This window comes from Gekko japonicus, unplaced genomic scaffold (assembly GCF_001447785.1).
Source record: "Gekko japonicus isolate JY-2015 unplaced genomic scaffold, Gekko_japonicus_V1.1 scaffold3549, whole genome shotgun sequence".
NCBI lineage: Eukaryota > Metazoa > Chordata > Lepidosauria > Squamata > Gekkonidae > Gekko > Gekko japonicus.
The window spans coordinates 103,944-121,423 of NW_015159815.1; the positions used below are offsets into that span (position 1 = coordinate 103,944).

General features: G+C 49.9%; 1 protein-coding gene across 1 annotated transcript in view; it reads left to right on the forward strand.

Moving 5' to 3' along the window:
* Positions 1-17,480, forward strand: part of UNC13A (unc-13 homolog A (C. elegans)) — a gene marked incomplete at both ends in the record, with an annotated part of 142,203 nt that overhangs the window by 102,579 nt on the left and 22,144 nt on the right. Inside the window, 8 exons of the mRNA XM_015407752.1 lie at positions 1,052-1,186; positions 4,141-4,274; positions 6,682-6,767; positions 7,597-7,723; positions 9,446-9,542; positions 14,753-14,896; positions 15,323-15,406; positions 16,018-16,093. Coding sequence (XP_015263238.1) covers positions 1,052-1,186; positions 4,141-4,274; positions 6,682-6,767; positions 7,597-7,723; positions 9,446-9,542; positions 14,753-14,896; positions 15,323-15,406; positions 16,018-16,093 — 883 coding nt within the window. The remainder of the gene's footprint in view (positions 1-1,051; positions 1,187-4,140; positions 4,275-6,681; positions 6,768-7,596; positions 7,724-9,445; positions 9,543-14,752; positions 14,897-15,322; positions 15,407-16,017; positions 16,094-17,480) is intronic.

The following is a 17,480-nucleotide window of genomic DNA, read 5'->3' on the forward strand; positions in this document are numbered from 1 at the left end:
TTCTTTTACCTCACAGGGTGACTGTTGTGGGGAGGGGAAGGGAAAGGAGTTTGTAAGCCGCTCTGAGACACCTTTGGGTAGTGAAGGGCGGGGTATAAATCCAATCTCCTCCTCCTCTTTCACTTCGCATCCCATCCCTTCCCCTCCCCACAACAGACACCCTGTGGGGTAGGCTGGGCTGAGAGAGCTCTTTCAAGGACTGCCCTTTTGAGGACAGCTCTTGTCAGAACGATGGCTTGCCCAAGGTCATCCTGCAGCTGCAAGTGGCTCCTTCCTGGGTTGCTACCACCCATCTAGCCTCAGATGGTGGGGACGCCCGAAGTAGAACCCCCGAAGGGCTGGGGCTTATTAGGAAGGGGACTGAAAACGAATCAGCCAGTATCATAATGCCCCCGTATAAATCGACGGCGCGGACTCATTTGGAGTACCGTGTACAGTTCTGGTCACCACACCTCAAAAAAGGATATCATAGCGTTGGAGAAGGTGCAGAAAAGGGCGACTAAAGTGATTAAGGGGACGGGATGCCTTCCCTGTGAAGAAAGGTTGAAGATGGCACCCACGAGCACCTTTCCTGGCTCCCAAGTGTTTTTAGAAAGTGGGCGGAGCCAGGTGGAGCTTTTGCCTCCCGGGGCTTCTGATTCGCCATTGGATATCTGACTGGCTGTGCAGATTTTTAAAAACAACAACTGATCTTCACTGTGTGACTGAAGCTGAGCTACGTAGATGTAAAAAATATACTAAAACAATGCGTTCATTTTAAAAGGCATCCCCTGAAGCAGAGCTTCTGCCTGAAACGTTGAAGAGCTAATATGAGAATGGCGCCCTGACACTTTGTGGTTGGCTCCGCCTCCTCTGGCAGCCATTTTGTGGCTGGCTCCGCCTCCTCTGGCAGCCACTTTGTGGCTGGCTTTACTTCCTGCGGCCGCCATTTTGTGGTTGCACCCACCAACACCCCCGTGTCACAATTCCAAAGGTACCCACCACAAGCTTGAAAAGTTCTGGGATCCTGGCTTACAACCTCTAACAAACATGGTCTGCCCCACCAATGCAGGTTCAAGAACTCCAGAGTCCGCCGCGAGCCAGCCAGGTGGTAAAAGACTGTGTGAAGGCCTGCCTCAACTCAACATACGAGTACATCTTCAACAACTGCCACGAACTCTACAGCCGCGAGTATCAGACCGACCCGGTGAGTGGCTGGAGCAGACCCCTGCACACAGCTGCCTAAAATATAGGGTTGTCAGGTCCCCTCGTCGCTGCGGCGGGTGGATTTGGGGGGCATTCTGGGGGTGGGCGGCATGTTGTGTGCAACATCCCCGGTGCCATGATGTCATCCGGTAGTGATGTCATCGTCTCGGTGATGTCACAAGCGACTCTCTGGTTTAGGGGCAAAAACTAGGGCCTTGCTGCATGACATCGCTAACGTGATGATGACATCACTTCCGGGTGATGTCATCATGCAGGTGAGGTCGAGCAGCAACATCCCTGTTTGGGGGTGGGGTTCCCCCCACCAGCCACCTGGCTGATGGCAGATTGGAGCCCTCAAAAGCGGGGGGGACCCCTGCCGGGAACTGGCAGCTGGCAAGCCTACTAAAATACGAGGGGTCTCAGACTGGGGACCCTGATAGGCTGGCTCAACCTCTCACTCTCTGCCCTGCCATGCATCACTTGCCAGAACAGGGAGGTGAACATGCCTGGAGCCTCTTACCCGCTTCACTTGAGGCCTGCGGCTGGCCAGGACATGCTCCTGCAGCCTGCTCTCACACAACTCTGGCCACTTGACAGTTGACACAGAAAGGTGCCAAGGAGTTCCTTTGTAAATCCCCAGAATCTGGACTGGCATTCCAGTCTGAGCCATTTCGCCATTACGGTTGTCGGATTGCCTGTTACAGCCTTCCCCTTTCTTCCCTGGTGTTAGGAGAATTAGGAGCGTAGGCAGGGGTCATTTCGTAGAAAAAGAGGTGCAGGAGCTCATTAGCATAACTTATTTGCATATGCCACACCCCCTGACATCACCGGAAATGTGTCAGAAGGCAACACCCACCGCTCAGGCTCCACTGGAACGTTTTGGATTGCTAGCTACGGGGGGGGGGGAGAACGTGCAGATCTGTCCTCACAGAGGAGGGAGAGCTTGTACAGGGAGGGCTTGTACCTGAATAAAACTTGGTCTTCAAACTGCCACTGGGCTGTTTTGGACTGCTATCTGGGGGGGGGGGGCTGCAACTTACCTGGCTGCTTCTTGCTCCTCGTGGCCCGGGGCTGCTGGGAGCAGGGGGCTGGGCTTGTTGCATGTGCCCGCCCCCTGGGCTCTTTACTGCCAGAGCTCTGCTCCTATGTGCTCCTGCAGGAAATGACCCCTGAGTGAAGGACTCCCATCCCCACCCAGCTCGATACAGGAGGGGGATGGAAGCTGGCAGGGACCCCTCTAGAGCGAGAGAGAGAGAGAGAGAGAGAGAGAGAGAGCGCTGTTCCAAAGTAACTCTGATTTATTGAAGTACAAAACCATAATGCAGAAATTTTCAAACAAATAGCAATTTAGTATCCATCATACGTGGGGGGGAACCCCAATATCTTTTAGAAACAGAGTGCACTTGTAGAAATAATCTATTAGGAATATATATTCCGGCCATTTGTCAAGGACCGACAAAGAAGGTGGTTGGCAAAGGGCCCTGAGCAAACACTGGCTGATTCTGCACCCACCTGTTTCCTCGCAGTTTTCCCACAGCCACGTTGGGAGGTTAATCTCCCTCTGCACTGCATGTCCCTTTCACTTTCTTTGTTCATCGGGTTTCGTGGTACCTTCTGCATAGATTTATGGCCGTTCAGGGGTGACTTCGCAGTCAGTACGGCGTCGCTGCGGGGGATCTGCATGTGGTTCCGAGCTGCACCTTTTCCTTCCTCCGCTTCCAAGTTGAAGGGGACAGTAAGCAGACAACTTGACACGGCTTCATTGACCTCTGTCAGTTCCCCTGCCACTATTTCCCTCTCTGTTTTTATAACCTCACCATGAATTACTTTGCTTTGGTGGCTAATGACGGCTGAGGCAAGTACTGACACAGGAAGATCTGCATACCAATGTTGGAGCGAGCATTGGAAAAAAAAAATAGATGGCAAGCTGACACTAGCCAGTGCAGAAACCAGGATCCAAGGCAATGCAGTGAAAACAGATATTCTGAGGCAAGGAGGAACCAGGTCGAGTGCTGAGAACACATGGAGCGAATGCCAGATGCAGAATGGAGCTTTCAAGAGTCAAAACTCCCTTCGTCAGATACGAGTAGGAATGGAGACCTCCGAGTCTTTATATCCCAGTCAGAAGGTAGGGAGCAGAGCATGTTGTAAAGAAAAAACTCAAGATGCCAAGGTGCCATGCATATTGTAATCAACTTGATTGGAGCAGAGGGGGGCAGAAATTTAGCATCTGTAGTGAGATAAGAATCCTATGTCCTTCTTCAGCCCAGGGGGTTTTCAATTGTTCTGAACTTGTGAATGAACTCAAGTTCAGCAATCTCCCCGTGAAGTTTCTTTGTTCAAGGACTGTCACTCACCTTCTGACTGGGATATAAAGACTCAGAGATCTCCAGTCTTACTTGTATCTGACAAAGGGAGTGTTGACTCTCAAAAGCCTACACCCCCAAAATCTTCTTTGTCTCTAAGGTGCTACTGTTATCCCCCCCTGAAACCCTGAACCTTTGGAGTGGTGGGAGCAGGAAATATTCATTGGGTTAACCGGTCAGTCAATGAAAACCTAAGGCGATCCCTCCTGCGAAAGACCAGAGGGCTTATCTAGTCCAGGTTTCTGTTTCTGACCCTGGCAGAGCGAAAATAAGACATTGGAGGGTTGAGCATTCCTGGAACGGAGGACCAGCACTGGCATTTACCCATAGTAGCTAAAAGGAACCTTCATGATGTGCAGAGGGGAATTCAGAGGGGTCACTCAGAGAGAACTGTAAATGTGAGGCTGCCCCAGAGCTGACCCCTCTTCTGTTTGGATTTTTTTTTTTCCCCTTTAGACCAAGAAGGGAGAGGTACCACCAGAGGAACAAGGCCCCAGCATCAAGTAGAGGGGTCACTCAGAGAGAACTGCAAATGTGAGGCTGCCCCAGAGCTGATCTCTCTTCTGTTTGGATTTTTTTTCCTCTTTAGACCAAGAAGGGAGAGGTGCCACCAGAGGAACAAGGCCCCAGCATCAAGAATCTGGATTTCTGGTCCAAACTTATCACCTTGATAGTGTCGATCATTGAGGAAGACAAGAACTCATACACACCCTGCCTCAACCAGTAAGTATGTGAGAATTGTGAGCGTTGACCTTGTGTATGTATTGAAGCTCAAATCCTTTGGCCACCCGATGAGAAGGGAGCACTCCCTGAAGGAGACCCTGATGCTGGGAAAGATTGAAGGTCAAAGAAGACGGGGACGGCAAAGGATGAGATGGTTAGACAGTGTCATAGATGCAACGAACATGAAATTGAGCAAACTTCAGAGGACGGCAGAAGACAGGAGGGCCTGGTGGGAGCTGGTCCATGGGGTCGCGAAGAGACGGACTCAACTGTGCGACTGAACAACAACAACAACATCCCATAATAATTAAAAGTAGCTGTACGGGTCCTCATACATTGTCACCCAGATGCGGAATGTAATTCATCTCTATGCATAAAAGACTGAATCTGAAGCATAGTAAAGCATCGTTCATGTCTCAGCGATCGTTATACTCACGCTGGAAACTTCAAGAGACAGGAAAGGATTTCTGGACTGCACAGTCTATAAAGGAAAGACTGAATCAACTTTGAAGCACAGTAAAGCATCGTTCACATCTCAGCAATCGTTCTACTCACGCTGGAAACTTCAGGAGACAGGAAAGGATTTCTGGACTGCACAGGGCACTTTGGAATTGACAAGAATCGCTTCTAGAGTGGACCGTAGATCTTTCGCGAAATCGAATTTTCTTTTTGTAATGCACCTTGCAAGGAATTGGTGATGTCAATTTTCCTGTTGGTTGATGGTGCATGTTTCATCAGTATGTTGATAGAAAATTCTTAGTAATTTTTTCACGGTTCTGTTTTGGCCTTTTCATCTGCTTTCCGCGATTCTCTCTCGCTTTGCTTATCAACCAGTAAGCATGCAGCAGGGACCGCCCCCCCAAAAAAACAACAACGTTTCAGGTCCTCAGAAGAATGTGGCTGTCTCCAGTGACGACAGCAAGCTGGCAGTCTCCAAAATATCTCCTCTCTTTTTTTCGTTGTTCTCTTCCGTGCCTCCGGCTTTCAGTCTCAGCGTAATAAAGCCAGGGCTATTTTTGGGCAGGAACGCACAGGAACGGAGTTCCGGCTGGCTCCCAAGTTGGCCACACCCAGCAGGAACTCATTAGCATAATAGGCCACACCCAACAGCAGAAACTCATTAGGATTGGCTACATTAGGGGTGTGTGGCCTAACATGCAAAGGAGTTCCTGCTACAAAAAAAGCCTCACAACAAACAAGGTAAACAGAATAACAAGCAAAAGGTGGGTGTGGCTGGATGAGCACACTTCTGGTAACATGAGGGTGTGGCCTAATGTGCTAATGAGCTGTGCTGTCAGGGGTGTGGCCTAATATGCTAATGAGTCTCTGCTGTTGGGTGTGGCCTATTATGCTAATGAGTTCCTGCTGGGCTTTTTCTACAAAAAGGGGGCTGTAAAGTCCTATTCCGCGCGTGTGGTGTCATCAAGGTACAGCCAGTTCTTCGTGTGATCCAGTAGGGTTTCCAAGGCAAGAGATGTTCAGAGGTGGTTTGCCATTGCCTGCCTCTGCGTAGCAACCCTGGACTTCCCGGGTGGTTTCCCCATCCAAACACTGACTAGAGTCAGCCCTGCTCAGCTTCTGAGATCTGATGAGATTTACAGACACAATTTCACAGTTAAAGCAGTGTTTATTAAGCAAGGGAAAGACAGGCAGAGTACTCTTGGCGAGTCCCCTTCCACCTCCCAAAGGCAGGAGAACAACGCAATGCATTCCCACACCGCCACGGAAAGGCGGGGTATAAATGCAATGAAAATAAATAATTTTTTTTTAAAAAAAATAGAATGCCAAGGCGGCAGAAGCTCCTCTGCCGACAGCTGATCACGATGACAAATCTCTTTAGAGTCCAGTGGCATCTTTAAGACCAACAAAGGTTTATTCAAGGCAGGGGTCGTTCCACAGAAAAAGAGGTGCAGGAACTCATTAGCGTAACTCATTTGCATATGCCACACCCCCTGACATCACCGGAGGTGTGTCAGAAGGCAACACCCACCGCTCAGGCTCCACTGGACTGTTTTGGATTGCTAGCTATTGGGGGGGGGAGAGAAACGTGCAGATCTGTCCTCGCAGAGGAGGGAGAGCTTGTACCTGAACAAAACTTGGTCTTAGTCCCACTGGACTGTTTTGGACCAGGGGGCCGGGGGTGGGGGCTCTGCAACTTACCTGGCTGCTTCTTGCTCTGACTGAGGGCTGCTGGGAGCAGGGGGTGGGGCTTGTTGCATGTGCCCGCCCCCTGGGCTCTTTACTGCCAGAGCTCCGCTCCTGTACACTCTTGTAGGAAATGACCCCTGGAACCAAATACTTGCTCCCACTTTGCCACCCAAGGTACATTTTTGAGGGTTGCACAAAGGTGCCAAACCTAGCTTGTTCTCTCGGGATGACTTGGTGCTGTCTCTGACTTCTTCACCAGGTTCCCTCAAGAGCTGAACGTTGGAAAGATCAGCGCCGAAGTGATGTGGAACCTTTTCGCTCAGGATATGAAATATGCAATGGAAGGTGAGTCACTGCACGGCTCGAGCAGCTGCAGCCGGGTGCAAATCCAAAATGGGGGGGGTTGTCTCTTGTGCCACCCAGTTCCCTAGCTCCCTCTCAGTGGGGGGGACTTTCTTTGGCCTTTAGGATGGGGAGGAGTCTTGCTAAGACCAGAAATAGGATTTCCGGTTCTGGGTACTGAAACAGAATGACACGCGATACTTAATTTCCAATCAAACCTAGAATTTTTTTTAAAAACCTATTTAACAACACAAAATGCATACTTTATAACTAAGACAGCATATAAAATTGTACTGTTTGGCATATTTATGGAATTTAAAAATACAGATGTCTTACGGTAGTTTTCTGTAAGGAAACTGCAAAGGTTCCCAGTACTTAAGACAGAGTTGTCAGTTAGTGCATCCTGTGCTACCTTAGCATAGATACCTTGGTTTTTGTTATCTAGCTTGGGCATGGGGGAATTTGAAGGTAGAAAGCAGATTCTGCGGTAAGCAAAAGATTCTGGGGCGGGTGGAGTTTGGGGAGGGGAGGCAGCTCAGAAGGAATGGCACGCCATAGAGTCTGCACTCTGAAGCTGACATTTTCTCCAGGGCGAACCAATCCGTCCGGTCTGCGAATCAGTCATCATCCTGGGAGAACTCCAGGCCCCATTTGGAGTTTGGCAACCATAACCAGGAAAAGTCTCTCTACAGAGCTGAGGGGGGCAGGAAAGACCTTTGGGAGCGTGGTATTCAGCAGAGCCCCATAGCTGCCCAGGGTACAGGAAACCCCTAGAAAGCTGCGGGAAACCCCGAGGAATCCTCCCCGTTCACCCTTTCCCTCTCCTCGACAGAACATGACAAGCATCGTCTGTGCAAGAGCGCCGACTATATGAATTTGCACTTTAAGGTGAAGTGGCTGTATAACGAATACGTCACCGACCTCCCTTCCTTCAAGACCCGAGTCCCCGAATATCCTGCGTAAGTCTAGGGGTGTTTCACGCTTTTTCTTCCCTGCCGTTCCTCTCTTTGTCACAGTTTTATCGCGCCCTTCCTCCCAGGAAGGGAAGAACACAGAGAGCAATCACTAGTCACACTAAACTACTTAACAGGGTTTGTTCAAGCTGTGGTGATGGGAGGTCGCATGACGTGTCTTAATGAATCCCAGTTCAGCACTTTTCACATTGGAGTCTATCTTTGAAGTTCTTTAGCAGAAGATCAGTGAATTTCAGGTCCACAACAGAGTGTCCTAGGAGATGGAAATGTTCCCCTGATTCTTAGTGTCCGATTTGTGTCTATTCTTTTGGACAGGAACTGGCATGGTTGTCCAATAGCCAGGGCTTTTGGCAGAACCCAGTACTGTCACCCCTGCCCCCACACGCTAGCACTCCACCACTCATGCTCCCAGATGCTCTCGTTGCCGGTGCCATTGGGGAAGGAGAGATAAGCAGTGCATGGGGCTGTGAGCATTGGTGATGGGAGGGCCTGCAAGTGGGCAGGCATAAGAACGTAAGAACACAAGGGACGCCAATGATGAATCAGGCCAAAAGCCCATCCAGTCCAACACTCTGGGTCACACAGTGGCCAAAAATACCAGGTGCCCTCAGGAGGTCCAGCAAGTGGGGGCAGGACACTAGAAGCAAGTGGGAGAAATGCAGAAGGGGAGGGGAAAGCAGAGTGTGAGAGGAGGGCCTGGGTTGAGAAGAGGAGAATCCTGGGAACTAAGAACATAAGAGAACATAAGAACATAAGAGAAGCCAATGCTGGATCAGGCCAACGGCCCATCCAGTCCAACACTCTGTGTCACACAGTGGCCAGAAATACCAGGTGATATCAGGAGGTCCAGCAGTGAGGCCAGGACACTAGGAGCCCCCCCACTGTTGCGGGCCCCCCCCCCAAGCACCAAGAAGACAGAGCATCATTTGCCCCAGAGTCCCTATCTATACCTTGTGGCTAATAGCCACCAATGGACCTCTGCTCCATATGCTTATCCAATCCGCTCTTGAAGCTGTCTATGCTTGTAGCCGCCACCACCTCCTGTGGCAGTGAATTCCATGTGTTCATCACTCTTTGGGTGAAGAAGGACTTCCTTTTATCTGTTCTAACCCGACTGCTCAGCAATTTCTTTGGAGGAAGAGCAAGTGGATGAGTCCCGCTTGAGACAGCTGATGATAGAGAACCAGTGTGGTATAGTGGTTAGAGTGCTGGCCTAGGGTCTGGGACACCCAGGTTCAAATTCCCACTCTTGTGACTCTGAGCAAGTCACACGTTCCCAGCCTAAGCTACCTCACATGGTTGTTCTGAGGATAAAAAAGGAGGAGAGGAGTCAGGCCTGTTCTCCTGCCTTTTGCATGGCTGCATTTTAAGAGTCATAGAATGTGAGTGATGGGCCACCTTTACTCCCCACTTATTGCGGATATTCAGTCGCTTAGCATAGCGACAGATTTCTCCACTGTGTTTTTCTTGGTTCTGTTTGGATTTTGGCGTGGTTGTCATTTGCCTTCGCGCTTCCTGCATTCATACCTATTTTCAAACTCACTCCACTGCACCTGAAGCCAATGGCTCTCATCCGTGAACCTTTCTGCTGTTCACCTCGATGGTGCCACGAGACTTCTGTTCATTTGTCTCGGGATTATGTTGGCATTCCAAAGCCAAGGTCGTTTTCTGGACTTGAGTCTTTCCTCTCTTTTTGAATTCAACCAGATGGTTTGAGCCTTTTGTCATACAGTGGCTGGATGAAAATGAGGAAGTTTCGCGAGATTTCCTGCATGGAGCACTGGAACGGGACAAAAAGGACGGGGTAGGTATGCTGCGTTGGAAAGCGGCTATGGCTGAAATGCAATAGAACACATGTTTAAAGTATGGGGAAGCCTTCAAAAGTTCAGTGGTAGAAATTAGGTAGCTGAGGAGATTGTTTTAACGTTTTCCCCATCATGCAGTACTCCCTCTGACCACCTGCGATGGTGGCGCAGCAGAGCAGCATAAATTACTGGCCGCTCCTTGGTGTGTTGCAGGCAGAGGGTCACAGGCTCGATCCTTGGCACGTCCATTTAAAGCCGCTTCAGCCTTTCCAGACCCACTTCTAACCCCCAGGCGACCACATGGCACCCACTGAGCTGTAACCAGGCAACAAATAATCATATGACAAAAATAAAGAAGAGTCAGAGTTACAGTCTCACTGGCATGGGGTGGTGCGTCTGTGTCACAAGTGTGTGTGGAGCACTGGAGGAGCACCTGTAGGGTTGCCAGACCCCCGGTTGGGGTGGGGTTTCCCCCGATTTTGAGGGCTCCAATACACCCCCAGCCAGCTGGCCGGCAGCGGAAGCCCCACCCGCAAACAGCTCCGTCCTGCTGCATCGGAGTGATGATGTCACCTAGAAGTGACATCATCACACTGGGCACATCATGCGGCAGTGCTCTAGCATTTTGACCAAAACTCTACGGTAACCATAGAGTTTTGGTCAAAACGCTAGAGCCTCTCCGTACGACGTCTCCAGCATGTCGATGTCACTTCTGGGTGACGTTGTCATGGGGCACGCATGCCAGAAGATCCAGACTTGGAGCCAGGAGCCCCCTGGTAAGACCTGGCAACCCTAACCGACTGGCAGGGTGGGGGAAATAGAAGGCAAGAGAGGGCTTCTCTGGGGCCGGAGGGGGCTCTCTGAACAGACCTGTGCCGAAAAGGAATGCTATCCACTGCCGAGTGACCTTGACCTCATTCCTGTCGCTCCTCTCGGCAGGTGTGGAAATCAGGGCAGGAGGTGTGACACCCAGGGCTATTTTTGGGCAGGAACGCACAGGAACGGAGTTCCGGCTGGCTCCCGAGTTGGCCACGCCCAGCAGGAACGCATTAGCATAACAGGCCACGCCCAACAGCAGAAACTCATTAGGATTGGCTACATTAGGGGGGTGTGGCCTAACATGCAAAGGAGTTCCTGCTACAAATGGGTTTTGACAACAAACAAGGTAAACAGAATAACAAGCAAAAGGTGGGTGTGGCTGGATAACCACACTTCTGGTAACATGGGGGTGCGGCCTAATGTGGTAATGAGCTGTGCTGTCAGGGGTGTGGCCCAATATGCTAATGAGTTCCTGCTGTTGGGTGTGGCCTATTATGCTAATGAGTTCCTGCTGGGCTTTTTCTACAAAAAGAGCCCTGCGTGACCCTTGCCATCTGGGAAGGGGCTGTGGCTTAGTGCTAGAGCCTCTGGTTGGCCTGCAGAAGGCCCCAGGTTTCATCCCTAACATCTCCAGTTGAAAGATCTGCCAGAAGGTGATGTGAAGACCAAAGCCTGAGACCCTGGAGAGCCGCTGCCAGTCTAAGTAGACAGTACTGACCTTGATGGACACGTATGTTCATGCACTTGTGCATTAGCATCAGGTCCTTCCCCAAGCAACCCCCAAAGGGCAGCTAAGGAAAGGCTCCTAATCCAGCAGTTGGGGCTGTGGCACCCGCCTGGGAGGCCCGGCGTCTTCAGCTGAAGAGCACTGAAGTCTTGGGGAACAGGTGCTGGGAGAGACCTGTCTCTGTTCGAGACTCTGGAGAGCCACCGCCGGTGGGGTAGCCAGAACAGGTGGGAGCCTCGTTTGCATGTGCGGGCCCTGCCGGCGATGGCATCGGTGGCAATGCAATGATGTCACTTCCGGTGCGACCAGAAGTGACATCATCACAGTGCCAGCAACATGATAGCATCCAGGGCTCTTTTTGTAGCAGGAAGTCCTTTGCATATTAGGCGACACACCCCTCGTGTAGCCAATCCTCCAAGAGCTTACAGTAGCCCTTGTAAGAAGAGCTCTGTAAGCTCTTGGAGGATTGGCTACATTAGGGGTGTGTCGCCTAATATGCAAAGGACTTCCTGCTACACAGGGGTCATGTCATAGAAAAAGAGGTGCAGGAGCTCATTAGCATAAGAAGAATAAGAGATTGGATTTATACCCCGCCCTTCACTACCCAAAGGTGTCTCAGAGGGGCTTACAAACTCCTTTCCCTTCCCCTCCCCACAACAGACACCCTGTGAGGTAGGTGGGGCTGAGAGAACTCTTGACAGAAACTGCTCTTTTTCAAGAGCAGCTGTGCCAGAACTATGGCTTGCCCAAGGTCATCCAGCCAGGTGCAAGTGGAGGAGTAGGGAATCAAACCCGGTTCTCCCAGATTAGAGTCCGCACACTTAACCACTACACCAAACTGGCTCACTCATTAGCATAACTTATTTGCATATGCCACACCCCCTGACATCACAAGAAGTGTGTCAGAAGGCAACACCCACCGTTCAGCCTCCACTGGACTGTTTTGGATTGCTAGCTATTGGGGGGGGGAAACATGCAGATCTGTCCTCGCAGAGGAGGGAGAGCTTGTCCCTGAATAAAACTTGGTCTTAAAGGTGCCACTGGACTGTTTTGGACTGGGGGGCCAGGGGGGGCTCTGCAACTTACCTGGCTGCTTCTTGCTCTGACTGAGGGCTTCTGGGAGCAGGGGACGGGGCTTGTTGCATGTGCCCGCCCCCTGGGCTCTTTACTGCCGGAGCTCCGCTCCTTTGCGCTCCTGCAGGAAATGACCCCTGCTGCTACATAAAGAGCCCCGATGGCATCATTTCTGGTCACAGTGGAAATGACGTCATCGAGTCAAGAAACCGCTGATCACCTCCCATTCTCCCCTCCCCCCATTTTCCTCCCACTGTTCAGCTAAGCCACTGTGGGAAATGGCTCGAGCCGGAGATCGGTTGGTTCATATTGCTTCATAAGAAACAAGCCCCCTCTTCATCAGAAGGAACATATATTTGATTTTGCTCTACTGCTTTATGTTAGTGACTGCCTGGGCGACAATCAGTCTCCCCATGTGATGCTGGGATTCTTGGATCAGCTTTTGACATCAAGGAGCAGGCCTGCTACTCCCTGCACCGCTGGGGCTCCTGGGAACGATAAGCAACCTTGAGCGGCCCCAGGAGGTCAGGCAGGGTACTGCATGACAGGGAAAGGGTTAAATAATCTCATGCACTAAATTTCCTCTGCCAGCCTTCTCCAAACTCCACTTGTGTCTCCTGACTTGCAGTTCCATCAGGGCTCCACCAGGATTGCCCACTGGTGGGGTCCTGTGAAGGCGGGGACATGGGGGCACCGTCAGGGAACAGCATTGACATCATTTCCAGGGGAAACCTGGAGGCGACATCATTCCACTCTAGGAATCCCCAGAAATTCTATGGTAAAACCATAGTATATGGGGTGATTCCCCAAATACTATCAGTGGAGTGATGTCACTTCCAGTTTTCCCCCGGAAGTGACGTAATACTGTTGTGGCAACTACGGGGTTTTTTCTCTCTCTCATCCACCGCCAGAGCAGCAGCAGCCAATGAGAGCTGGGGGCGGGAGATTTCCCTGCTCCTGATGGGTAAGTTATAGCAACATCCACTGCAAACATTGGCGGACAAAAATACTAAAGACAGAAAGTATTACAGAAATATTTTGTGTATTTTTAAGGTATACATTTTTGTCACAGGTTCACAATTTGCATAGTTTACACGTACCACATTCAAGTACAGAATTTGGTCATATGTTCATAGTTTCATAGTTTACACGCCCCATATAGTCATGGTTTCATACCATACAGTGATCAAAATATTGTCCTAAATGCCCAAACACATCTTAAAGCGCTTGGCGCTCATTAAATTGCCCGCTGTTTTAAGCAGTCCTAAATTAAGCACGATGTGCCTTCATTGGAATTGTCGGGAGAAGCTGATTTTTGAGGGGGCAGTATGTCAGCTATGCTGCCATGAAAGTTGGGGAGGTTGGTCTGTGTCTGGATAATTGCTATTGCTTTCCTTTCAGGTTAATTGCTATTGCATTCCTTTCTGTGCTTTTTCTGCTGTGCGCCGAAATGCTCATCTATACAGATGTGCAGGAGGGTGTTGTAGTGTCTGAGATTTCATTAGGTGCCGTGGGAGAGTGTTCATTCTCAGCTTCAGCTACCTAACTATCTCTGAACCTTAGCCCGCGCGCGGGAGGCCGCATAATTGGCCAGTACTGTGGGAGGGTGCATACGAATACCCTATATCGTATTATGCCCATGGGGCTGCCGCCATTCTTAACAGTGCCTATGTTACCGGATCTATAGCTTTGCAATAAAAGTATAACCGTTCCTGAATGCATGTACTTCGTTGTTGGCTGTGGGTTCTGACAGTCCTCCAACAATAATACTGTGTCTGGTGTTTTGATTTTAAGAATTCGATGATTCTCTGATCTTCACAATGCTGACATTATAGCTGTCAATTCCAAAATGCTTCAAAGCACTGACCACCAGCATTAACTTCAAGCCCCTGGCAAAACAGCTACATGATCCCTGGGGCTTTTACCCCCAATATACATTTCAGCTGCCCACCTTCCCCTTGGCTTAGCCTTACGCCAGTCAACAGTCTGTATTTTCATAGTAAATTGAGACGCATCCACCATTACCCCAATATGAGCAAAACTCAGTCCTGCGGATTTCATCCACTGGCTTGGATGCACTGATGGGTAAGTGGCGTCTCTAGGTTCCATCCTAATACTGACAACTGCCAGGCAATATTCCCTCTAAGCTGTGGAGTTTTGTAAGCAAAAATTCAACTTTGTGAGCTACTGGCATTAAAGTTGTGAGCAAGCATTTTGGCTACTGCATAAATCAGCTTGTTTTGGAGCCCTCCTTCCTAAACTAAGACAAAAATGTGTGAGTCGGAGGCTAAAAAACTGTGAGTTAGCTCACACTAACTCAGCTTAGAGGGAACACTGCTGCCAGGGAAAAGGTAAGGCACAGAGCGGCAATACCTACACCTTAAAAAGAAGCATTTTTAGAAAAAGAAAGGGCTTATTAAAAGGTAATTCTGTTGAAGAGGTAAATCTGCCCCCTGCTGGTTGGTGGCAGCAGCAGCACCTTAGTAACAAGATGCTTTGCTTTTTTAAAAAAACAACAACACCTTTCTAGTCCTCATGGCAGCAGGGACTCAGTTTCTCTTTCCCCCTTGCCTTCGTGCCTCCATGCAGTTCCAGCAAACATCGGAGCATGCCCTTTTCTCCTGTTCCGTGGTGGACGTCTTCTCCCAGCTGAACCAGAGCTTTGAGATCATCAAGAAGTTGGAGTGCCCTGATCCGCAGATCGTGGGACACTACATGCGCCGGTTTGCCAAGGTAAGGAGAGAAGGGGCACGAGGCAGTGACAAACAAAGCAGAAAGAGTCCTGGCCTGAATAGCCCAGGCAAGCCCGATCTCATCAGATTTTGGAAGCTAAGCAGGGTCAACTGTGGTCAGTACTTGGAAGGGAGACTTCCTTGGAATACCAAGTCGGGAGGACAGAGACAGGCTATTTATTCAGCCACCTCTCTGGCAGGGTATGAGTTTTCGTGAGTCCATGCTCACTTCTTAGCACCTTAAAGACTAGCGAAACGTGTGGCAGGGGATGAGTTTTCGTGAGTCCCTGCTCACTTCTTCAGATACCCTGCCACAAATTTTGTTAGTCTTTAAGGTGCTACTGGACTCTTGCTCTTTTCTGCTGCTACAGACAGACCTGTGGTTTCCTGCATCTTGCTCCTCTGATTTCCCCCTCTTTGCTTTCAGACCATTAGCAATGTCTTGCTGCAGTACGCCGAGATCATCTCAAAGGATTTTGCCTCCTACTGCGCCAAAGAGAAGGAGAAAGTGGTGATGTATCCTGCTTGGTCACTGAACTGTTGTCTTTCCCATAACAAACGTCCCTTAGCAGCCAGGATTTTCTCCAAGTGGTACTGCTGGTTAGAAGCAGGACATGTCTGGATGCCAGTTGCTGGGGGTGCCGCACAACAGCAGGAGGATTTGGCATCTATGCCCTCTTTCCTGGGGCACCTGCTCGTCCACCATGTATAACGGGATGCTGGACTACATGGACCATTAACCTGATCCGACAGAGCTCAGCTTAGGTTCTTGTGCTGTATATTAACAGAGGGTTAAAAGAAGGTGATATATAATATAAAATACCTTCAAAAATATTGTGCTATAAAAACAGAATCAGGATTTCAGGTGGCATCAGAAAGCTGTAAGCAAGAGAACGTTTGCAAAGAGCAAAACAGAAAACTATAAGCCCCCTGTACTGACTAGGGTTAGAGACCAGAGCCAGGCAAGGTCCCTCAAAAGGAGAGACGAGGGTATGTTCCCAATGCAAATACTTTCGAGGTCCATATGCCAGTACTAACCTATTGCATCCACTCTTAATGCCTGCTGATGGAATAATTGATCCTGACACCTTATGAAGTCTTTTGCTCTTCTCCTTCCCCCAGCCCTGCATCTTGATGAACAACATTCAACAGCTTCGTGTCCAGCTGGAGAAAATGTTTGACGCCATGGGAGGGAAAGAAAGAGGTTTGTCTTTTCTCTGCTTACTTAATCAACCAATCAGGTGGCTGGGCCCAGTCTCTCCACTGACAGGCACTGGGGCTCAGCCTTGCTCAGATACCAGATTTTCCAGAAGGTTCTCTTACACACACGCGCACCAACGTAGTCCATCTCAGGCCCCAGGAGAACGCTATAAGAACTGGATCAATTCCCTATTCAGAATGAACGGAGGGGCGGTGAGGGGAGCAGGTAACCACACAGGTATGTGGCTGACAGATGCTTGGTCCAACCAAAACATTTAATCAACTTTCACACACCATTAGCAGTGTTCCCGCTAAGCTGAGTCGGTGTGAGCTAGCTCACAGTTATTTTAGCCTCCGGCTCACAGGCTCACATAGGGGCTGCGGTGGCTCAAGTGGTTAAGACGCTGAACTGCAGGCTGTGGTAGGTCGGTAGTTCAGCAGTTCGAGACCCGAGTGTGCCGCATGACGGAGTGAGCTCCCGTCTCTAGTTCCAGCTCCTGCCAACCTAGCAGTTCGAAAGCAAGAAATTGCAAGTAGATCAATAGGTACCACTTCGGTGGGAAGGTAACAGTGTTCCGTGCGCCTTGGTGTTTAGTCATGCCAGCCACATGACCATGGAAACGTCTTCGGACAGCGCTGGCTCTTCGGCTTTGAAACGGAGATGAGCACCGCAACCCTAGAGTCGGATTCGACTGGCTTTCGAGCAAGGGAAGCCTTTACCTTTACCTTTTTACACAAGTTTTTGTCTCTGCTCCGGAAGGATGGTTCCAGAGCAAACTAATTTATGCAGTGGCCAAATCGCTGGCTCACCACTTTAATGCCAGTAGCTCGCAAAGTAGAATTTTGGCTCACAAGACTCCACAGATTAGCGGGAGCATTGCGCATAAGCATCATCTCTGACTGCCATTTCCACATCCTCCAATCACATTGCTGTCTCCCAGCCAACTGGGTTTTTCGCCTTAAGCTTCCAGTTCCCCCTCCCCCCCATTTATTTTTTTTAAAGCTCACTGCAAAGGATAAGGTGAGAGAAGGATTAGGTCTCTCTTCTCATCTTAAGAGGAAAAAATAAGGGTACTGTTTTGGTTCTGCAAAAGTGGAGTGCACGTGTATTGGGAACAAACATTCCTGCATTGAGCAAGGGGGTCCTGCATCGTGCAGGGGTTGGATTAGATGACCCTGCATGGGACAGAGCAGGTAGAGAAAGAATTCCTTCTCTCCCTGTCTCGCAATACAAGAACTCGTGGGCACTCCATGAAATTGCTGAGCAGTCAGGTTAGAACGGATAAAAGGCAGTACTTCTTCACCCAAAGAGTGATTAACACATGGGATTCACTGCCACAGGAGGTGGTGGCAGCTACAAGCATGGACGGCTTCAGGAGGGAACT